This window comes from Dermacentor silvarum, chromosome 1 (assembly GCF_013339745.2).
Source record: "Dermacentor silvarum isolate Dsil-2018 chromosome 1, BIME_Dsil_1.4, whole genome shotgun sequence".
In the NCBI taxonomy this organism is placed as follows: domain Eukaryota; kingdom Metazoa; phylum Arthropoda; class Arachnida; order Ixodida; family Ixodidae; genus Dermacentor; species Dermacentor silvarum.
The window spans coordinates 146251280-146273162 of record NC_051154.1 but is presented as its reverse complement, the minus strand read 5'-3'; the positions used below and the strand labels follow the sequence as shown (position 1 = coordinate 146273162).

Below are 21883 nucleotides of genomic sequence, written 5' to 3'. Positions count from 1 at the left end.
CGTAAACGATCCTTGAGCTGCGTTTCCTTTTCCCACTCTTTACAATATCGTTTGCCATACTTCGACCACTTCGAAGCCATTTTGCACAAAGAACACTGGCAACACACTACGACGACCACGATTGCTGGCAAGGCGTCAAATATTGATGAATGGATAGGGACAGTTTCGTACTTTGCGGCTCCTGCTGCTATCGCGTATATTTCACGACAAACGCACGTGACGGAAACTATATTTGCAGGAAAAACGCGAATGAGCCCCCCCCCCCCCCCCCGAAAAAAAATTTATAAAATAAAATAAATAAAAAAAGCGACAAGCGACTGTACAAATCTACAAGCAACTCGGTGAAAAAAGTAGCCCAAAGCCGCTTATTGTAAGCGGAACTGTCAACCCTGCTGCACAAGGACGCCGGTGTTCCTTAGTAAGTCCTATAGTAAAGCCCTATTCCTAGTAATTGCTTGCATAGGATTTGAATGGCTTGCGTATCTCATATGCTTCAATGTATTTCATATTTCGTAAGTATTTCTTTTCTTTGAACGTATTTAATTTCATTACTGTATGAACGAATTCTCTCCTGCCTGGGCCGCATGTTGGCCTGCAGTATTCTGTAAATAAAAAATACATAATAATAATCACAGAGTCAAGTATACACGTACCTATGCCACCGAATCGCCGGATTTTTCGTTAATTAAACTGGAGTGGGTCAACGCATTACGAAACGTTACGGAACTTAATACATACACTGACTCGCTCAGTGGAAGGAAGTGAAGAAAGTTACAAAGGTATTCCAAATCTGCCAACATATACGTACATCGGCTAAAACAAGTCGTCCCACTTCACCATTACAAGGCATTGGATACCGAAATGCAGAGGGAGCCCGTTCAACAATATATGGCCGACCAAATGGCTCACTCACGCTTTTTACCTGGCACCCCACCTTCCTCACTGCCTCCTGACCCCCGAGCTCTCCACCAAGTCCAGAAGTCGATTCTCCCAACGGGATACACGTGCACTTATGTCCCCGTGGTGGTGGTGAAACTTTATTTATACACAAAACTATGCGCGGTTTATTCCCGGGTGGTTCCCTCTGACAGGGCTCCACTGGCAATCACGGCTCGCCGGGCCTGGTTGAGGGTCGCCAGTTGGCTTCCCAGGTCCAGTTCGGAGTGTCTTGCCTCCCAAGACCACGTAGTGAGTGTCTGTGCTGTGACTCGTGGCGAGATTGCCTCGTCCGGTCTGTCGGTGCATTGGTGGGTTATGTGCGCGAGTGTCGCTGTGTCTTTGCTACACCAGGGACATGTCCGGGACGTATATCTGTCTGCGGAGATGGCGTGTATGCGGGACAAGTATGGGTATGTGTTCGTTTGCAGGTGGCGCCAGTCCCTAGCCTGGAGTTTATATTGGGAGCTTTGCGCGGGGGAGCGTATTCTCTTCTTGCGAGGCGTTGGTCCTCCAGTATTTGCTGCCTTGTGGTTAATAACTCGTGGGTCGCTACCGGTCTGTCGGGGGCTAAAGGACGCTGTGGTCTGCCGCTTGGCTAGTGAGACCTCGAGCTGCGCAGTCCGCCTCTTCGTTGCCCCGCAGGCCTTCGTGCCCGAGGCACCAGACGATCCCGTGGGTCCACCCTAGTGAGCGGCCCAGAATTCGAATGGCTTGCATAGGGAGTGCTCCATTCATGTATAAGTGGCACGCCGCTTGTAAGGACGCGTGCGGATCTGTGCTTGCTTTCGGCGTCGCGAAGAGCGATGGCGATCGCTGCTGCTTCTGCTGCTGCGCTGCATGTGGCTGCATGAGGCTGTACTAGGTTCCCCTGATGGACGACGGTGATTGCGTATTTCGTCTCGCGTCGTGGCGACGAGGTATACGGGCTAGCGTCCGTGTAGTATGTATCTGGGTCTCTGAAACAGCGTTTGTGCAACATGTGGACATGCGCTGCTCTCCTCTCTTGATTTTGGGTGGGGTGCATGTTCTTGGGGATAGGGTCTACTACGATATTCTCTCCAATTTCGTTAGGGAGGAGTTGTGTTTTTTCTTCGCAGTACTGGGGTGTTAGCGGGTACCCTATTCGTCTTGTTGAGGCGCTCCCTCTGCGCTATGAGTGTGGTGTTTGCCAGCTCCTCGAAGGTGTTGTATACCACAAGCGCTAGTAATTTATTTGTGCTTGTGCCTGACGATAGCTGTAGGGTCGTTTTGTATGCCGTTCTTATAATAGTGTCCATGCGCTCGGTCTCGGTTTTGCGCTTGGCTTCATTCGTGAGTGCTTACGTGAGACGGCTGATAATGAGGGCTTGTACCACGGTGCGTGGCTTGTACGAATCTTATGGTTTCGTCCTCTGTGAATCCATCTTTGCTGCGTGCTGCTCTGGCGATGAGTGATGCGATGCTTCTTATTACGTTATTTAATTTCTCCGAGGCTTCCTTTATGTCGTCGTTCTCCTGTACGTGCATACTTAGTAACCGTATTGTCGGGACTCGCTTTATAGGTTGCCCAGCAATCTCGAGATGTATCGGCGGTGCTCGATGTTTCATAGCTTGCTTTGGCGGGATTTGTAGCTACTGCGACTTGTGTGCGCAACACCTCATTCCTGCTGCTGTTATATATAGATATGACTCGATGTGTTCGATAGCTGTCAGTAATATGTCCTCTCTGTCGCTGTATGAACCCTTGGTGGCCCGTAGGGTGATATCGTCGGCATAGAAGGCACATCCGAGTTTTGGGATGTTTTCCAGTTGTAGTGCAAGTTTCCGAAGTCTGATGTTGAAGAGGAAAGGAGATAGTATTGATCCTTGCGGAGTACCTTTCTGCGGTAGATCATATATGTCTGATTGCATGCCTGCTATGCGGATGCCAGCTTTTCGGTGTCTGAGAAAAGCGCCGGTATACTGATATACTCGCTCTCCGCATCCTAATTGGTGGTTAGGCCATGAAGAATTGTTTTGTGTGCTATATTATCAAAAGCATCTTTCCACGTCGAGGGCTGGGAGTATGTTGTTGTTGCTGCCCGGTTGTGGGTTGAGTACTTCTTCCTTGAAAAGGAGGAAGACGTCCTGTGCTGACATGCCTTTCCGGAATTCGTACATGGAATTTGGGTCTAGCCCATGATCCTATGTGTTGTTCAATTCGAGTCAGTACGATTCGTTCGAAAAGTTTCCTCAGGCAGGACGTGAGAAAGATTGGTCGTAGTTGATCGAGCCTGCGCGGTTTGCCCGGTTTGGGTATGAGGACTATCTGAGCGGTATTCCATTCCTCGGGTAATGTTCCACCTTGTGTCCAGATTTCTTCGTTCAGCTGCTGTGTAAAGACTCGGAGGGTTTCATCGCTTAGGTTTCTCAAGATGGCGTCGGTGATCCCGTCAGGGCCCGGTGCCGTATTTTTCTTGAAGCTCTGTGCTGCCGCGTGTACCTCTGCATACGTGATGGGTGTATTGAATCTCTCGTTCTAAGGTCCCTTATATTGAGGGTATGGTTTCGGATGTGCGGTACGTGTTTCTTTGCTGGAGTTCCTGTATGATTTGGTCCTGGGTTCCCTGATATTCGCAACGAGTATTCGTATGGTCGTGTCTGTTTCTGTTTTGGTACTAGAAGGATCGAGGATGCTGCTGAGTATGTTACACGTCTTTTTGGTGCTGAGCGTGCCTTTAAGCGAATCACAGAACGTGCGCCAATTTGTACCTTCAGGGCATAATTGCTGGCCTGTATAGTGACGTTTGCGATTTAGCTTCTGTCTGTGCCATCTTTTGGTGAGGCCTCGCATGCTTCCCATAATCTGCTTCCTTACCCGCAGTCGCTCCCGGGTGGCTGAACTTCGGAGGCTTCGGGCCCTGACAGCTGCTGTCGCCTGCGCCTGGGGATCTGCAAGTGAGAGCCGTGCAGCTTGTCCTAATTGAGCCCGGTGCCTGTGTCTGCGCCACCTTTTGTGGCTGTGCCCTGATACTAAGGCCCAGGGAGGCCGAACTAAAGCCGAATGAGTACTTTGCCCGTTGCATAACGGACACTAAATACACTAACTCATTGTTGCAGCAGCTGCATCACAAAAGGCTGCATGCGTTTATTTGATGCCTTTCGTTCATTTTTTTTTTACTACATATGCTTTACGACAAATCCTTCGAATAAAGAAATCTTTCTGCCACAAGTGAGATGAGCGTAGCGAGAAACTCTCTTACGCGCACGCCAGGTTGCTAGTCAGACCGGCAAGCTGCGAGATAGCAGACAATCGGTGGACCACTCCAACGCACTCGAGTCTCGCGAGCTGAAATCAGTCGACCGAGTGCCGTGCTGCTGTGTTGGCTCCCGGTCGCCGACAGCGGACATTTGAATGCAACGCGCTGTTTGATTAAACACAACAGCGAGCGCGATGTTGGCACAGTTTTTGGTTTGTGTAACGCTGTTTACGGGAACTGCGTTCTCCCATGTGGACGCTTCTGCGAGGCCCAACTTCATTATAATGATCATGGATGACGTGAGTCATTTTCGTCACCAATCTATCGTTATTCGTCTCCAATATATGATAGATACGGAGAGGTGCATTGCATATACTCGCATGAGGGAAGTCGTGCGTGTTGTTTGGCGCGCACTTTGCAGTGGGCAAAGCTATAGTCACAGAGGGGTGTTTGTTGCATTTTACCGTCTTTTACACAAGGGCATGGTTGAGTGTCCCCACGTATATACTTGAGAGTTACGGAACAAGACCACGCGCTAGCCAAGCTGTAACAGATTTGGCACATACTGTAATAAGAAAAATAAAAGAAAGACGGGGAATAGTAACTTGGACAGAAATAAGACTACTTATAAAATAGAGTGAGAGAAGCACGCTACTGCGCAGCCGCAACGAAAAAAAAAAAAAAGCTGAGATCAGTCACTGCACGTGAGTCACTTCTCACATGTCATGAATGTCAGTGATGCGCGCTGCTAGTTCTACGCTATATACGCGCGTGCACAGACTTGGCGCCCGCAAACGAATTCTCAAAAAGAAAGCTTGCGTGCCGTCGGAACTAGAGTGAGCACAGGTGTTTCTTATTTATAACTTTTACGGTGACATAGCATACGAGCTTAAGGTAAATAAATGTCGTGGTCATTTAACGCATCTATACAGTTTGGTTTGCGACTGATGCACGCAGTAGCCTAAATGTTTTAAATAGGGGTGCTCGAAAAGCGAAGTTTCCGAATCGAATCGGATGCGAATACTCAGCAAAAACGACCTTCGAATATCGTATCGAATGCCGAATATTTCGACTCTCTAAACAAAGTGAAATACTATAAAGGCTTCGTGCGTCGGTCAGTTCTGCAACAAAATGCTTATTCACGTTATTTGTTACATACAATGCTGTATTAACTGAATGTCAGCTCAACTGAGAAGCTTGCAAATGAGATAGAAACGAAAATTATGTTCGTATCTAGGGTCGCGACGACAATCAGAGTGACGAGAAAAAAATGAACAAAATCACGAGGTGCACGCAGTAAAGTGTAGTGCTTGTTGAAGGAGCTAAACGCCATGGCTGTGTAGCCCCGCACGTCGTTTTAAAGGAATGCAAGCGTAGAGACATTGACTAAATAAATTGCTTTGCCTAAATCAAGACAGCAGGCTGCCTAAGGCGAGCCATGCTAATTAAATGACTGTAAACACTGTGAATGAGTGATCTCCTTCGTGTATTTGCTCAGGAACTGGGCGAATCGCGGTTCTCCCGCAGCAGAATCATTCGGAAGAGTCTACACTTGCATCAATATTTCTCCCTGTAGACTGAAAAAACTGTAGTTGCGCCTTACAGTATTCGACCCGAACGAATATTCGACAATTTCGAATTTGAATACTCGAATCGGATACGAATCAAATAGCGCATAATATTCGATTCGTATTCGAAATTTCAAATGCTATCCCACCGTAGCTACATAGTGTCATATGTTTGGTTCCGTAATCACGGCTGTCATAGCGTACTACATAGTTGCACGCCTGACTTGGGTAACCGTTGATCGTGCTTGTGCTCGTACTCGCTAGTGCATGTGCTCGCAACATCATGGGTCCAGGTGGACATGCCGCATGTTCGCCACCAGTATCATGAACCATGTGTCCGCAACAGTTACGGCGAATCACAGGCAGACACCGCAGGTTTCGGCAAAAATGCGTCGTGATTCCCGCTCTGCATGAGCGGCGGTATGTATTCGGCCCGCCCGTGAGCGCTCGATGAAGGCGCTTGTAGTGGTGTGTGCGCGTTGTGTGACATATTTGATTCATTTCTCGTCTGGAGCAGCGTGTTTAAACTTGCATCCAGACTAGCCTCTTCAGTTTCCGCCATTATCTCTCTCCCCATAGATGGGTTGGGGAGATCTCGGCATCCTAGGCAACCCGGCCAAAGAGACTCCCAACCTGGACAAGATGGCGACCGAAGGGGTGCTGCTGACTGACTTCTACACGGCCAATCCACTGTGCTCGCCCTGTTAGTGGTACACATTGTCGTCATAAGTAACGCGCACGTCACTCTTATTTATGTGTTTTAAATTGTGGAACGTTTTATTAATACATTGGAAACAATTCTGCGGCAAGAAAGCGGAGAATAAAGAAGTAGAAAGAAACCAGACCCATATGAATAAATGTGCAAGTTTTGAATTCCTGTTAATAACGTAACTTTCCTGCCACTGCAATTCAAATAATAATAAGAACAGAACGCATTGCTTTATTGCAACTGCCACTGAAAAGCGCAATAAATTTAGAACAGTCTAATATAAACTTCAGTACCCGTCCTAGATTGTGAGGCTGGCACAATGACAGAATATAATAACATCAAGATGTCAAGCCGAATGAATGCGACGCGTGACTATATCGACTACAAAGAATCATTTGCGTAACTAGAAAGCTACGTATTGCCTCCAAACGATAGTCGGGCGCATCTTTAGTGGCGCCGCACTGCCTCGCGAAAATGTGGTGTTTCGGCGCAAACCATCTGCGCCGCAGAACAATTATATATTTTGAGGCATTGATGCAGGCGTCAGAAAAGGTTTCGAAAGATTTTATCTCCCGAGTGCGAGGCTTCAGTACACATATCGGCATGCTGTGACGGCAGGAAGCGTACGACTTGAACATATTTTTGTCTTTGGGTAAGGCTAGTGAGCATTATCTTTTATAAGATTATTCTGATATATATATATATATATATATATATATATATATATATATATATATAAAGTGTGTCAGCGAGGGTAACGATTGCCCGAACGCTTAAAACCCACATGACACCACGCATCGCGCACGTGACGTCACAAGTTACGTTGTGGGGCCGTCATAAGCGAAGTCATAAAATGAAATGGTACAGCTGCAACGAAAATAGATTAGCACAAATGGCCGTTGACCGGATCACTCTTGTTCCCGTGCACACTGGAATCTAAAGTGCCACATAATTGATGTTTCAAAAAGGGGTGACTTGGCACTCTCGTGTTCTGCGTGCAAGCTAACAGCTTCGCGCGCGGCAATTTATCTGATCGGGTGATTGGCCTCTTGAGCTAATCTTTTACCGCTGCAGCTGTACATCGGAACATAAATGCGTGTATTTAGTGACATGGCTTGCACAACGCGTAGGAATGATTACGTTACGTGAGAACTTATTAACTCGCGAAAAAAAAATGATGGGGTCCATACGATGCCAGATCTTTTTATTCGTTCTTATTCAGACAAACTCGCAGCTCCTAGAGGAAAACGGGCGATGTTTCTACTCGTCTGAACGCGTTAGCAATGGCGCTCGTGTGCCACCGGGAATGTTTGAGCTCACGACGTCGACGCTTTATTATTATTTTTTTTCCCCTCGTGCAGCCCGGGCGGCGCTGCTCACGGGCCGACTGCCCATCAGGAACGGTTTCTACACCTCAAACAACCACTCGAGAAACGGTACGGACATGCGACGAAGGTGAAACGCGCACGCATGCTGATGCGTCTTGCGCGTACGTATACGCAGGCTACACGCCCCAGGAGATCGTGGGCGGCATCCAGGACAACGAAGTGCTTATACCCGAGCTCTTGGCCGAGGCCGGCTACCGCAACAAGATCGTCGGCAAATGGTGCGAGTCACTCGCGGAGGATGGCCGCGTGCGTTATTGCCATATTGACCCTTTTCGCGGCGATCCCGTGGGCGCTGCCATGTTTGATCACGTGGTGACGCATCCATTGCTTGCCTCAACTGCCTCCGTTGCCTCCTTGTTTACAATGGAAGTGTATCACGCCGGCGCGGCTTAGAAAACCTCTGTTTTCGGAGATGTCGTAGACGGTGACTAGGTGGACGACGCGAAGTGTTGATCACAGCTTCAGAGAACACGCAAAAGCGCTTTCGGAGCTGATTAAGCTATGTCCAAACGGCGCAAGCAGCGTATATAGTGCTTGTTCTAAAAGCGGGGCTAAATATGTATTCCAAGCTATCCAAGCTTTCCGATTATGAATTCAGTCAGGATTATTGTGCTTTGCTCTGTGTTCTTTATTCGGCAAATATTTTGAAGCAGTGGCTTGTCAGTTTCTGACTCAGTGAAGTTCCTCAGTGCGGCCACTATCTGGTTATTTTCTGCCTAATCGCTCGCGGGTGTGCTCAGTTCCGATAGATTTGTTCTTGCTGCGCACAAGGCTTGAAACGTAGCTGTTTTGTACATTGTAATACCTTGTAGCAAATATATTGTTACAATATATTACAGCTAGTAACTCGCTTACTCTTGTGGACCGTCACGAAACATTCAGCTTCGACCATTCGTGCGCCATAGGTGTAGTCCGTCATTTATTGTGCGTATACAGTGCGCATATATTCAAGTGTGCGCCCATTCACTTATTCTTGATACGTCGGCGATAGAGTGGGCGTAACTTTCCCTGCCATTTGGGACAGATGTGTATAGATAACGTGCGCGAAACCTCTATGACAGGAAGCGCGCTACTCCCTTTGTCATTGTTTAACGAGTGGTACTCACTCTTGCCGACGTTCTGGGGATGAAGCCCTTTCTTTGAAGGTTAGCGATACAAGGCTGGCGGATGAGCAAATTTCTGTATCCTCGAGGAAAGCCGTTCGGACAGTTGCAGCAGCGGTCCGCGAACTTTGCCACACAGATTCATTCTATTCCTTAACATGCCAGTCACTGTTTTTGCAGCCAACTACTGCACACGTCTTCAATCCACATGATTCAATTCAGCATTATTGGAGCACAGTGCGTTAGCGAAAACTCAGTTGCATTTTCGACAGCTGATCGTAAAGAAGCAAGGTAGAGGCGGTAATGGTTTCGTATTCGTGCGCGGTCGCTGAGGAGAGGTATGGCGCGCCGCCGTGAGCGCCATCTCGTTGCTCTAAAACAAACTGCTGCGCGAAAAGGGTCAATACGAAAGCATTATAGCACGCGCGCGCACGCACACCAGTCGCGCGGCAATTTTGCGTGCATTCGCGGGCTTCTTTCATGCTCGCAAAAAAACAATTTTATGCAGCACGTATTGAGTAACAGAAAGCCGCATCGGGAATTTTTCATGTTGCTCTACAATTTTCTCATTGACACTTTCCATCGAATTATGACATTTGAGAAGTTGATTGATTAATTACGACTAGGTATATAATTAGGCTGAGTGCAAAGAATAATCAGAGCGTCTCCAAGCAATGGCACACAGCATTACCTTGGTTCTGCCCAGCTATGTGGCATTTGCATATTTTTTAAATCTTGGTGAATGATGGTTGGGACACCCTGTACGCACACACACACACACGCACGCACGCACACACACACACACACACACACACACACACACACACACACACACACACACACACACACACACACACACACACACACACACACACACACACACACACACACACACACACACACATATATATATATATATATATATATATATATATATATATATATATATATATCGGATGGTCCAAATTAAGTTTTACGGAATTTTTAAAAATCACCTGTGGCAGGTAGGATAATTATTATCACTGATCTGGGTGATTCGATGAGGCGGACATTAGTATCACGAGACATCGAAACACACATTCAACTAATTAGCAAAACTTTAAAATTAACTTCTTACTTAATTACTTTGCGACACATATTGCAATTTGCGAATTGTAGCCGGTGAGCTTGTCAGGCGTATCCACTTGGAATGAATTTCCAGAATGACACCAGTTTGGAGATATGCGCCATCAAACTCGCCGTAAGAATGCACCGTTGTTCCACTTACTTTTTACCAAAATGCTGTTTTATACATTGAAGCACAAAAGTAACTGGAACGCCCGTGTATTTCATCCCGTACTTTGGTAATGTCTCGAAACTGGTGTCATCCTGGAAATTCATTTCAAGTGGATGCGTCTTGCCAACTCACCGGCTACAATTCGTAAATTGCAATATGTGTCGTAAATTAATTAACTGAGAAGTTCATTAGTCAATTTTTGTTAATTAGTTGAATATGTGTTTCGATTTCTCGCGCTGCTATAATGTCCGCCTCCTCGAATAACCCAGCTCAACGATAATAATTATGCTACCTGCCACAGGCGATATTTAAAAATTCCGTAAAGCTTAATTTTGAACACCCGGTATATTGTCTCTTTGTAGTTTTTGTAGTGATGGCGAACAACCACAGTAGCACAGCGCCAAGTTGTGCCCAGCAAAACAAGTAACACTCAGAACAATGACAGCGGCGAGCACACTCGTCGATCATCGGAATCTGATATACGGGTCAGACGCGTCGGCTACTTGACTCACGGAAGGTTCCAGCGTAATCGCTGGTGCGGGCACAAGTTCTAGAATGTACATACAACACTATTTGCGCCACGCGTGCAATGTGATTGCAAAAGGTTCGGCGACAACACAGAAAACAGACAGAATCGGCTACAAGAATCGAGAATGCAGGCGCGCTGCGCCGAGCGATAACGTTTAACATTTGTTAGCCGGTGAAAAGCGGTCACAGGGGAGAAGATAAAAACATGCACGGGTCAATATGCATATACACTCTACGTAGTCCTGGCAACGGGTTATCTCGGTCTTAAGATGAACGGCTCTAGTTGAAGAACAAATAATACTAGAACTTCAACATGGTAGTTTCAATGCATTCTGCTCCCATCTAACCGATGTTTTTTTTTTTTTCTTTTTTTTTTTTTTTTTTCATGTACGGTAGACGACGCTCAAGTTGCGCAGGCGTGAAGCCATGTATCCTGCAAGCAAATCGCGAATGCCTGTCTTCTGTGAGACCTTGCAGTGTCGCATGCACATATCCATGCAGGCACCTGGGCCACCAGGAGCAGTACCTTCCTCTGAGACACGGCTTCCACGAGTGGATTGGGTCGTCAAACTGCCACTTCGGCCCATACGACAACGTCGAGAGGCCGAACATCGCCTTTTTCCGCGATGACCACATGATCGGCAGGTATATATACGCAGTCTTGGTGCTCGACGGTTATGGGCTGTGAACGAAAAAAAGTTACGACTGCATTGTTGGTTATTGCTCATAGTAGTCGCTGATTGGCACGTATTCAGCTTGTCATAACAGATAGAGAAAAACGTGAAGAAAAGCTGTGACGCCAAATGATGGATACAACCGAAAAGGTAGAGTGAGAGAGAGAATGAAGGTTACGAGGCCCGTACATACGTGGGTGTAAGTGACATGCCATATATAACGCCGGTATTGAATTTCCTCACTTTCTCGGCGAAATCGGAGCACGAAAGGAACTAGACTCGATTTCGAGTTACATCCACGTGGAAGTCAGCTGCCTTCTCTGCGTATGCGATAGGAAGAGAAAGAAAAGACCAATTGCCACAAGCAGCGTATGCCTTCCGAAGGCGTTCGAAGTGATTTTCACCTTGTAGCCGCCTGGAATTACCTTTTTTTTTTTCTTTTTGGAAGTGTTAGTAGAACGAGAAACGACATATTGCGAGGGTGTGTATACTTTATGAATTGACTTTTGCACTGATTGCTCCTTTTATGGAAATTTAGATTATACACGACGCATTCTTATGAGTGCGGTTATTCACTTTTGTTGGAAATCGCTCGAATAAAAGAGGCATATATATGCACGACGCATAGTGAGTGTACTTTGATCGGTCAGCGGCGCGAGAAAACGCGCAGTAAGTGGCGGCCGTTGTACATTCTGAGCTTTGTATAGTTGGGTTCTTTTCTATTCCAAGGAATCACTTGGAGTAATGGCGGGTGGCACTAGCCAGAGCATACGCGTGCCCAACGCACACTACCTGAAGCCCTCGCGGTGAACGGGAGCGATCGCAAAGCTGCGACCACCACAGCGCACTTACGTGAGGGCCTCAAACATGCGGCTCGTGGCTAGAGTTGATGGTTAGAGGAAAAAGCCAGCCAATCGTGATGCTAGACATATTATTGGCCAAGGCAGCCGGCCAATGTCATAGGAGCACTTACGAACGAAAATCTTTGTGAATGCTGACGTATGGTCTTTGGTTTTGACCACCGTATCCACGACATTTGCCCGTAAATCTTCGTAAAATTTTATCGACTCCTTCTCCAACCCCTTGTCACGCCACTGTACAACCCAGCGAGGAAGCTTTGTATCATTGCGTGGAGCCCGATACCCGCCACAAGTTTGAGGCCCCTGCTCTTCGCACTCCGCCATTAATCTAGCGAAGGATATGTCTTGAAAAATGCCAGAAATGCCATAGAAATGCAACAATGCCCACCTCGTCAAAATACGCTGCGCGCCCGCGACTTTCGCGGTTACCGAAATTTTGTGTCAATCTTCATTCAACTGCAGGTACTATGAGGACTTGGCGATAAACCTGACGACATTTACGTCGAACTTGACGCAGTTGTACATCAAGGTAGGTATTTTCTCCCTGAATGGGCTCCCTACTCGAGACATAATTTTCCCCAAACTGCGATCAGTGCTGATCATTTGGTCAATAGAGAATAACGCCTTTTCCTGTCTCTTTCTTGGGTCATCCTCTATGGTTTATTGTGAATCCGTACCAACTATAGGCCGCCAATGCATTCTGCTGAGACGAGTGCGCTCGGCTGCTTTTGCTCTGGCGGAAGTCGCAAAACTTCCCACGGTTGTGACCTGGAATGTGGAAGAGGTTAACAGGGGAAGGTGTGGTTACCTAGCTCAGCGGAAGTATGTTAACTTCTTATTATTTTTTTTTCTATGAGAAGAAAAAAAAATCCCCGTTTTCGGAACACTCAAGAGGTATCTGCGCCGTAAATATATGGGCACTGCTTTCTCCGCAGGAGGCCGTGGAGTTCATCGAGAAGCAGGCTGCGCAGCGCCAGCCCTTCTTCCTGTACTGGGCGCCCGACGCTACGCACGGGCCCGTCTACTCGTCCGAGAAGTTCAGAGGGTGCAGTCAGAGAGGACCGTAAGTGTTGAAAGAAAGAAAGAAAGAAAGAAAGAAAGAAAGAAAGAAAGAAAGAAAGAAAGAAAGAAAGAAAGAAAGAAAGAAAGAAAGAAAGAAAGAAAGAAAGAAAGAAAGAATGATCGTGCTGGTGTAGCGTTGAAAAATAATTCAACCATATAAGCCAATAAAGGTGAGGAAGGGGTGGGTACCTGACAGGGATGACTAGAATAGACTCCCTAGAAACGGTGACACCACAGAAATGAAATGAGAAATACGTGCTGGATTATTTGTCGCTCCATACTTCCACCTGCTCAGTGCGCCGAGGCACTCTGAAAGGCTTTCCCGCATGGTAGAATGAAGTAAGATAGGTAAGCATAAACAACGGTCATATATTAGGTAATTCTTTCGCCAATATCCTGTTAAATCTGCTTAAGACTTCGTGCAGCCAGAAGCCGCTCGCAGGGCGTTTCGTTCAATTGTTTTCAAATATCCGACATCTTTCTTCTTAACAAATACATTAAAGAAGCTTGAGTGGACCACGCATCCTGCAGTTTTGTTGGATGCGCGCACGACATTCCACTAACTAGTAAGTGATGTGCCGAATATACTAACAGCCCACGAATAAACACACTATATACTGCGAGCACATGACCTTCGGTGCATGCAGCGGCTCAGTGAACCGTACACTTGCTTACATGATTAGTGTGGGAATTGCACATTGAACGTCGGATCTCTCAACTTCAACTCGCCGTGAGAGTAATGCTGCCCAGCAAAAGATGTGCCGCAAGATGTATACCATATGCCAGACGCTTATTCAAAAGGGCTCTGCTGTGAGCAGCAAGTATGTAGCAGCAACCGAGCTATAACCGTGAGGCCACCGAGTTGCCTCACGGCGCGGTGTCTGCGGTCGATGTTTCTCGCTGTTGTGATCAGCGCGATCGACACGGACCCTATAAGCACCATTACACGATACAGTGCAGCACAGCAAATCGAGGCACCAACAGCCATAACCGTTGGACAAATAAAGTTTATTCCTATCCTATCCTATAGCCGCTTCAAGCATATATGTATATAGTATATCCAGACTGTGTCATATTGTTTGTCCTTCTCAGTGTATATATGTGTCAATTTGAGACTCTCTTCTAAAATTTATGGCGCTCATCCGTTCTCTGTGTATATGATATGCCACTTTGCGCCCCTCTTCTAAACGCTGTTTCACCAACTAGCCCAACAAGAAATACTTTATCCAGACTCACTCCTCACAGCGTTTGCAGCGCTTTCAATGACCACACGCGTGGCGCGGGCCTTCTCTATAATATTAATACGATTAGCACTCTTATTAACTCTTTAATTAGCTCCACTTTGGTGTGCTGCTATCTAACCGCTATCGCATGACTTGAAGAAAAAAAAATAAAGAAAAAAAAACCCTAACGGTTGGTATCGAAATCGGTTTCCTCAACACGGCAGGCAATGCCCTACCCATTAGACCATGGTCGCACGCCTGGATATGCCACACAACACCAAGCTTCATTAGTGCAAGCCAACGCTTTGAGAAGCTTGGTATACGCCAGTCGCTATGTACGTATGACAACAATTCACTGATAAAAGTGAGAACAGCGCGCTCTTCTAGCTGACAATGAACATTAAAGTTTTAAGCCTGAAAAAGAACTATGCAATCGCGCCGTAGTTCATTCGAAGTCAGATATGCTGAACCCCAATTCCACACGCGCACGCGCGCTACGACCCAATCACCGTGCACCACGTTGCCATCTAAATTACCTCGTTCACGATTGCAGCTCAAGCTTACAGTGCCTTCTTTTCATTACTGGCATTGTGCCACCTAGGAAAGCATTAACGCCTCTGGAGGTCGAAGAGAGGAAATTGCATCGGGCCGAAGCATCTCGTCGTCGATCCGCCGCTCAACAGAGGTGGTGGGGGGATTCGAAGGAGAGGCGATTAACACCAAATGTGGCAGGCTGAGCGCCAACCCGTCTCTGCAAACCACAAAGCCGTCCTCCAACACAAGTGAGAAACAGAGCGACAATGCTTCGCTGCAATACGCGAAGCCATGCAACAGAAGAGCCAAGCCCAGAATGAACGACGGGTCGCAACCAGCCAACCCCAGCGCTTTACAGAGGGGCGCACAAGTACTTTAAGAAGTACTTGTCCACCGCTGTGTTTGGTGCTTCATGCAGTGTCTGCGACCGTCTATGGTACGCATAAGTCGTCTCAAAGATTCAAGGGAAGTAGGACGTGTCCTACTTCGAACCTCGACACACCGTTCCCTACTATGCGCCGTAGGGGACTGTACCGAAGCGATGGAGACGGAATCGGCTGGTAAATTTGTCTGAGTGTCGTCGGCCAAGATGCGTATTTATCATTATATATCGGTTGGCGCTACATTGCTTAATTACTAATCGCATTAACCTCGACAATCTTCAAGGGACGAGTTCTACCAAAACTTTTTTTTTTCTTTTTCCTTCTTTTTTCGATCCCAGCTACGGAGACGCCGTGATGGAGCTGGACCATGGTGTGGGCGCCATATTGGACGCTCTTCGTCGCACAGGGGCGGTAAACAACACTTTTGTCTTCTTCACCTCGGACAACGGAGCGGCGTTGGTCAGCAAAACACAAGGCGAGTATCAGTGAAGGAAAATATGCGGCGCGCACAGAACCTACATCGCCTGCTATTATTACACTGCACATCGATTAGCGCGAAAAGTGGCCATCCAGGGAATTAGGAGGTTACGCCCATACTAGAAGTATATAGCTATAAAATCCGCCTCCATTCCACCCTGTCAAAGTGGATGTAGAGCGAAGCTGTTGTCGACGTTAGACAAGCACCACCACCACAAGCGACGTACGCCATGCGCGCAGGCACGTGTGCAGAAGTGCGGCATACATGCTCACTCCTCTATATAGGCCCTCCGCAAAGCCCAAGTGCCTTATTGAACTAATTTAATTATTCAAAGTAAATTGCATCAGATAATTCGTGAAATACGACTTACACACAAGCTGCAGACATAATAGTTTCGGATTATAATTCGAATATACGATGAAACATATTTCTGTTACGCGGACATTCAAAGACAAAGCCCTTTTTGAACTGCCGTTTGAGGTTTGTCTGAGTGGCCGCGGCCGCCCGGTGGAGGTATGGTTTTTTGACAGTGTTTGCCATAATGTCGATTACGGTCGCAGCAAACCATAGAGTTAATATAACCTACTCTAGAGGAAAAGCTCCCCATAGCACCCATGTATTGAAATTAGGAACCGGAAGGGCGCTGCCACGTTGCTACCCTGTGCAGGCGCGCAGGCGCAGACGACTAGATGCGATTCAGAAGAGGCGATCAATCAACGCGATCCCGCGCCTCCGTCAGTATGGTAGCACCATCTAGTTAAAACGCCTAAATTTTACATAAACGTTTTCTAAATATCCATCCGATCTTTCTGAAAATTATACATAATGAACTTCAAATGTTGTCCGTGCCTACGTGCTACGCGTAAGTGCTTGCTTTTGCATATTATTTTGAATATTTTTAGTGCTACAAAAAGAGTCGTAGGCGCCTTTGCGGTTGCCGCTTTTTTCGCCCAGCTTTTCCTCTAGAGTTAGTATACTAACTCTATGCAGCACACGCTGTGCGACAGATGCATCGGGCAGCTAGAGCGCCCACGCATCAAGGACAGATACATTGCGTGCACACGCAAGTCACGCGCGCACGCACGTGTGCGGAAGTGCAGCATACATCCTCATTCTCCTAGGCCCTCCGCCAAGCGCAAGTGCATTATTTAACTAATTGAATTTCTCAAAGTAAGTTGCATCCGAAAATTCATAACGTACGACTTACACACAGCTGCAGACATCATAGCTTCGGATTGTAATTCGAATATACGAGAATAACGGCATCGTCACGTGACGATATCGCCTGATGACGTATCGGATGACATCATCACGTGAAACGTGACGTCACGCGTTTACATCTTCAACAAGTGATGATGTCACCTGATGACGTCATGTGATGCCTTTTGGAGAAGCAGCACACTGTGGGCTTCCCGCTTCTTTGCAGTGTGTGAGCACCACGAACGCGGACACGAAAAATCCTGCCCAAATAGAGGCTAACAGCTTCGATTTAAAACCACTTTCCGCCAGTGTGCATCGGCAGCGCCGTGGTACATCGGCGTCAGAGATTCTATGTCGCCGTGGAGTCACGTGTCGCGAGTGATGGGCTTCTACGAAGGACCTACATGCAGTACTTTGTAGAAGGCCGCCCATATTCTTCATGCCCCGCACACTGCCATTGCCCCGCACATGCCCCGCACACTGCCGCACACTGCACGCCGGAAGGAAATCAGTCATGTCGGATATATCCGTATATTGAAGACACCCAGCCAACGCTTCACTGTTCTCACGAACCAAATTGTTTTGTGAATTCGGCCGTCGAATTGGCAAAGCTAACCCCCCCCCCCCTTTTATGCGAAAGCATCAACTAGCCCATCGAGCGAAAAAGCCGGCGTCTGTTGTCTGGAGCAGCGAAACGGCACCTAAATTCCCATTGGCTGGGATACCACGTCAAGCGTGCCTCGACGAAGCAGAGCGGGTGAAATGGCACACCTTCTGTATATCAATAGCGCGCCAGGTGTTGCGTGACGGGGGAGGGCATCGCCGCGACGTCACATCACCCTCACAAGCCGCGCGTTCATTGTCCGCGAACCCGCTGTGGTTGCTCAGTGGTTATGGTGTTGGGCTGCTAAGCATGAGGTCGCGGGATCGAATCCCGGCCACGGCGGCAGCATTTTGATGGGGGCGAAATGCAGAAAACACTCGTGTACTTAGATTTAGAAGCACGTTAAAGAATCACAGGTGGTTCAAATTAATCCGGAGTCCCCCACTACGGCGTGCCTCATAAACAGATGGTAGTTTAGGCACGTAAAACCCCATAATAAAAGAAAATTGTCTGCGCAAGCTCTCGCCTGCGTTCTAACTGCGCCTCGGTATTCGCTATAAAGAAATTAATGTATAAAAGACACAATAAATTCGAAAGGAAAAATGCTGGCGGTAGTGAGTTTCGAAGCCGAGTGTCAGACGCCGAGCGCTCAGAAGCCGAGTGTCTTACCCACTGCGCTAAACCAGCGCCCCCTAGAATACAAGCCTGTGTAGTCTGCTTTATGACGTAATGTTACTTAGACCGACAATTCCATTGCCAAGCCCGGCGAGACGAAAGCGGTTACGTCAAAATCACCACGTCTCGCTCGGGAGCGTCCCCATTAGATTGTATGGCAGTCGGGCAAGGTAGCATGACGTCAAGGATCGAAATGAACCGGCCTTGTACTATCTAGGAGGCGTTGGCCAAGTGTCTCAACGCGCTCGCGTGCCCGCGAGGAGTTCGTAACTCGAAGGACCGCTCAGCGGCGTTCAACTGGACATTAATGCTTTCGCATGCACAACTCATGAGAGGTGCTTAGGTGTCCTCGGATTTTTTTTTTTTTAATTCGATTGCGCGTTGCGTCACGGCGCTATCGTTATCTTTGGATAGCTTGTCGTGTAGTGCTGCTCATCAAGGACGCATACATGTCGCTGCATACAACACCAGTGCAAGTTGGGGGAAAATGGAATTCGTAAAACGAGGTGGAACTCTTACTTTTGCACACAGGCACGATGCGAAAAAGTTACCGGAGATAACAATGTTTTTTTTTTTTTTTTTTTGCCACATTGAATAACTGAATGTGTTCACTCTTGTTCTTCCTCCAGGACACTGGCCTTGATCAGGCACCCTATATAGTTACCTGTGACACTGTGTATATTTGCGTATTTTGTGCGCATGCGTGATATACAGGTATGTATGAATGGGTCATTTCATGGGCATCACTCTTGTCATTTGATAGTGAACAATAAGATCCAAGGGACTCGATTTTTTGCTATAATTTCTATATTTCGATTTAAAACATGATAATTAATTTCCGCTATGTTGTCTTTGGCTTCGTTGTCTGTTTCTTTGCGTGGTTAGGACTTAATTGTCATCTCGAGTTTTAGCACGCGTATATATGGCCAGGTGTACGGTCTCCAGCAGACATCAAAGGATTCCTCTCTCTTTTATTCCTCCCTGTTTCTTGGGAACTACGATTGTACACTGAGAGCGTAACGTATAATTATGTTATCGATGAGGCCGTGGGCTCTCGTAGCGAGAGTATAGAGAAGCGAGGAGAGGTATACATGGGGCAGAAACTTCATTCTCCCCGTCTGGTACCAGCGCGTTTGCCCGTCTTCCTCACATCCCCCCCCCCCCCCCCCCCCTTTCCCGAGACACGAATAGGTATAGCCCCCCGCACCCGGTCGCAAAAGATTTCAGCCTACGCCATCGGATACAAGCAGTTCTTAACCCTTCTCAGAAGGTTACAAGCAGACTGTTAAATGCAAGAACTAATGACGTTCATGATAGCGTGTGCCTCTTAAATGTCGACACCGACTGGACTACCTCTTTCGTCGTGCAGGAGGCAGCAACGGGCCTTTTCTGTGCGGCAAGCAGACCACTTTCGAAGGGGGCCTGCGGGAGCCCGCTATCGCCTGGTGGCCCGGCACCATCCCGGCGGGAAAGGTGAGCATCTCTTCTGCTCGCAGATGGCCGTATCATGTCAGTGAAGAGCTCACCGAAAAGCCTGCTGAAGGATGGCCACTGCCTGACTCCACGGCGACGCAGTACTTAGCCGATGAAAATGAGTGCGCCTCATGTGCCGCATTGAAGTAAGCATTTAAATTGATTGATACCTAGGCTCCAGCGTTTTGGGGTTTTATTTCCCCCAAAACTCGGAGGCGCATACTTTTTCAACGTACTTTTTTTCGGTCTTCATTTTCAACCGTAATTTTTTTTTCTTTTCGGGGAATTTATTTTTCTAGATTAACTTTCACTGAGGCTGTCTTCGATTGATAATTTTTCGCGCCGAAATCATGGGTTATTTTTGAAATATTTTTGTGTGCGAATATCTGGTTCACTAATTTTGTTGAAGCATATTGTATCATTGCACATCGTGCTTTTCAACACTGTAGCCAGATCCAGTACATAGAATAACAGTTTTCTACAAGGGCACAACGCCATACAGTGATGTGACTATGTGGGAATTCAGGGAATGCATTTGATATTCGAGCCCATATAAAATGAAACTTTATGTGTAACTTTATATATATAACATTATGCAGGTACACAGCTTGAACCAATAAAAAAAATACAAGATAGGTACGGCTCCGCGTGCCATCAGCCAACTTTCTCCATTCATCCACCGCAGCGCGAAGACTGTGACGACCCGGGCTAAAGCTCCTTTCACATTTTTAAAATAGGTGTCATATAATTTGTAATTAAGAAGTTAACTTATGTAATTAGTTTATTTAGTGAATGAATTATTTTTTCTTTTCTTGCAAGTGATGTCTCCCTGGGCAGGTAATTAACTTCATCATCAATCATCATCATCATCATCATCATCATCAGCCTATATTTATGTCCACTGCAGTACGAAGGCCTCTCCTTGCGATCTCCAATTACCCCTCTCTTGCGCTAGCTGATTCCAATTTCCACCTGCACATTTTCTAATTTCATCCCCCCACCTAGTTTTCTGCCGTCCTCGACTGTGCTTCCCTTCTCTTAGCACCCATTCTGTAACTCTAATGAGCACCCATTCTGTAACTCTAATGAGCACCCATTCTGTAACTCTAATGGTCCATCGGTTATCTACCCTACGCATTACATGACCTGCCCAGCTCCATTTTTTTCTCTTAGTGTCAATTAGAATATCGGCTATATCCCCATTTGCTCTCTGATCCGCACCGCTCTCTTCCTGTCTCTTAACGTTACTCCTAAGATTTTATTGCGATAGCAATTATATGGACACTAAAAAGCAGATTTCTGCCGTCGGCGTCGCCGTCGCCGTCGCCGTGAGGTTCCGTATGACGTCATTTGGAGATGAAATCGTCGCCGCGCGCCGAACGCTGTATGTGCGAGTGAAAGGGCGCGAGGGGCGCGTCTTTCACGGGGAGTGAACGCACGGCGGAGAACAAACGCGCGTTCTGCGCCGTGCTCGCTTAAGGGCTGCAGGAGACGCTGCGGAGCGTTCGGAGCGAGCGGACGTACTTCGCGTCGGCTCCGTCGATGAGGCCAATTTTGGGAGGACCATTCGACCCCAGCCCGTCCAAAACGGTACGATCGGTTTCGGCTTGACACCCGGAGCACGTAGAGTCCAAATTTTGGTGAGTCCGCCCATTTTTGCGGATTTTACGCCTGTTTTGCGCCGGACAAAGTGGCGAGCCAGCTAGGCCTAACCGGCCAGCTAGGCTTAGCGATGGCTTCGGCCGCATCGGACCGCGCCGGTCGCTCCGCTTCGTGCGAAATGTCGGCGTCGGGTCACTCAGCCATGGATACGAGTCCGGCCCGGGACCAGCAGCCCACTTTAGACCGCAGCTCGGGACGCATGGTGGTTGCCGTCCCCGGAACGCCGATCGACGAGACCCCAGAAGACATCGCCGGTTGGGTGGTCGCCACTCAGCGAGGCAAGAAGGCCACTCTGAACAACGCCGAGACTCCGCAGCAAGTTTCGG

The 21883-nt window shown here is 47.5% G+C and overlaps 1 protein-coding gene across 1 annotated transcript; it reads left to right on the top strand.

The window, feature by feature from the left end:
- The first annotated feature begins 4272 nt into the window (after positions 1 to 4272).
- LOC119436209 (N-acetylgalactosamine-6-sulfatase-like) lies at positions 4273 to 20227 on the top strand. Its single transcript, XM_037702993.2, has 9 exons — positions 4273 to 4456; positions 6305 to 6428; positions 7796 to 7870; positions 7938 to 8040; positions 11231 to 11374; positions 12726 to 12792; positions 13199 to 13326; positions 15804 to 15940; positions 19792 to 20227. Exons 1-9 carry the CDS (start codon positions 4352 to 4354, stop codon positions 20043 to 20045), a joined length of 1137 nt encoding a protein of 378 aa, XP_037558921.1. The 5' UTR covers positions 4273 to 4351; the 3' UTR covers positions 20046 to 20227.
- The last annotated feature ends 1656 nt before the right edge of the window (positions 20228 to 21883 follow it).

What these genes read in the sequence shown, in the direction of transcription:
- LOC119436209 (XM_037702993.2), top strand. Translation starts at nt 4,352, where the DNA reads ATGTTGGCACAGTTTTTGGTTTGTGTAACGCTGTTTACGGGAACTGCG. An exon ending in TTATAATGATCATGGATGAC is followed by an intron (nt 4,457 to 6,304) that starts GTGAGTCATTTT and finishes CTCTCCCCATAG; the next exon opens with ATGGGTTGGGGAGATCTCGG. An exon ending in TGACGCAGTTGTACATCAAG is followed by an intron (nt 12,793 to 13,198) that starts GTAGGTATTTTC and finishes CTTTCTCCGCAG; the next exon opens with GAGGCCGTGGAGTTCATCGA.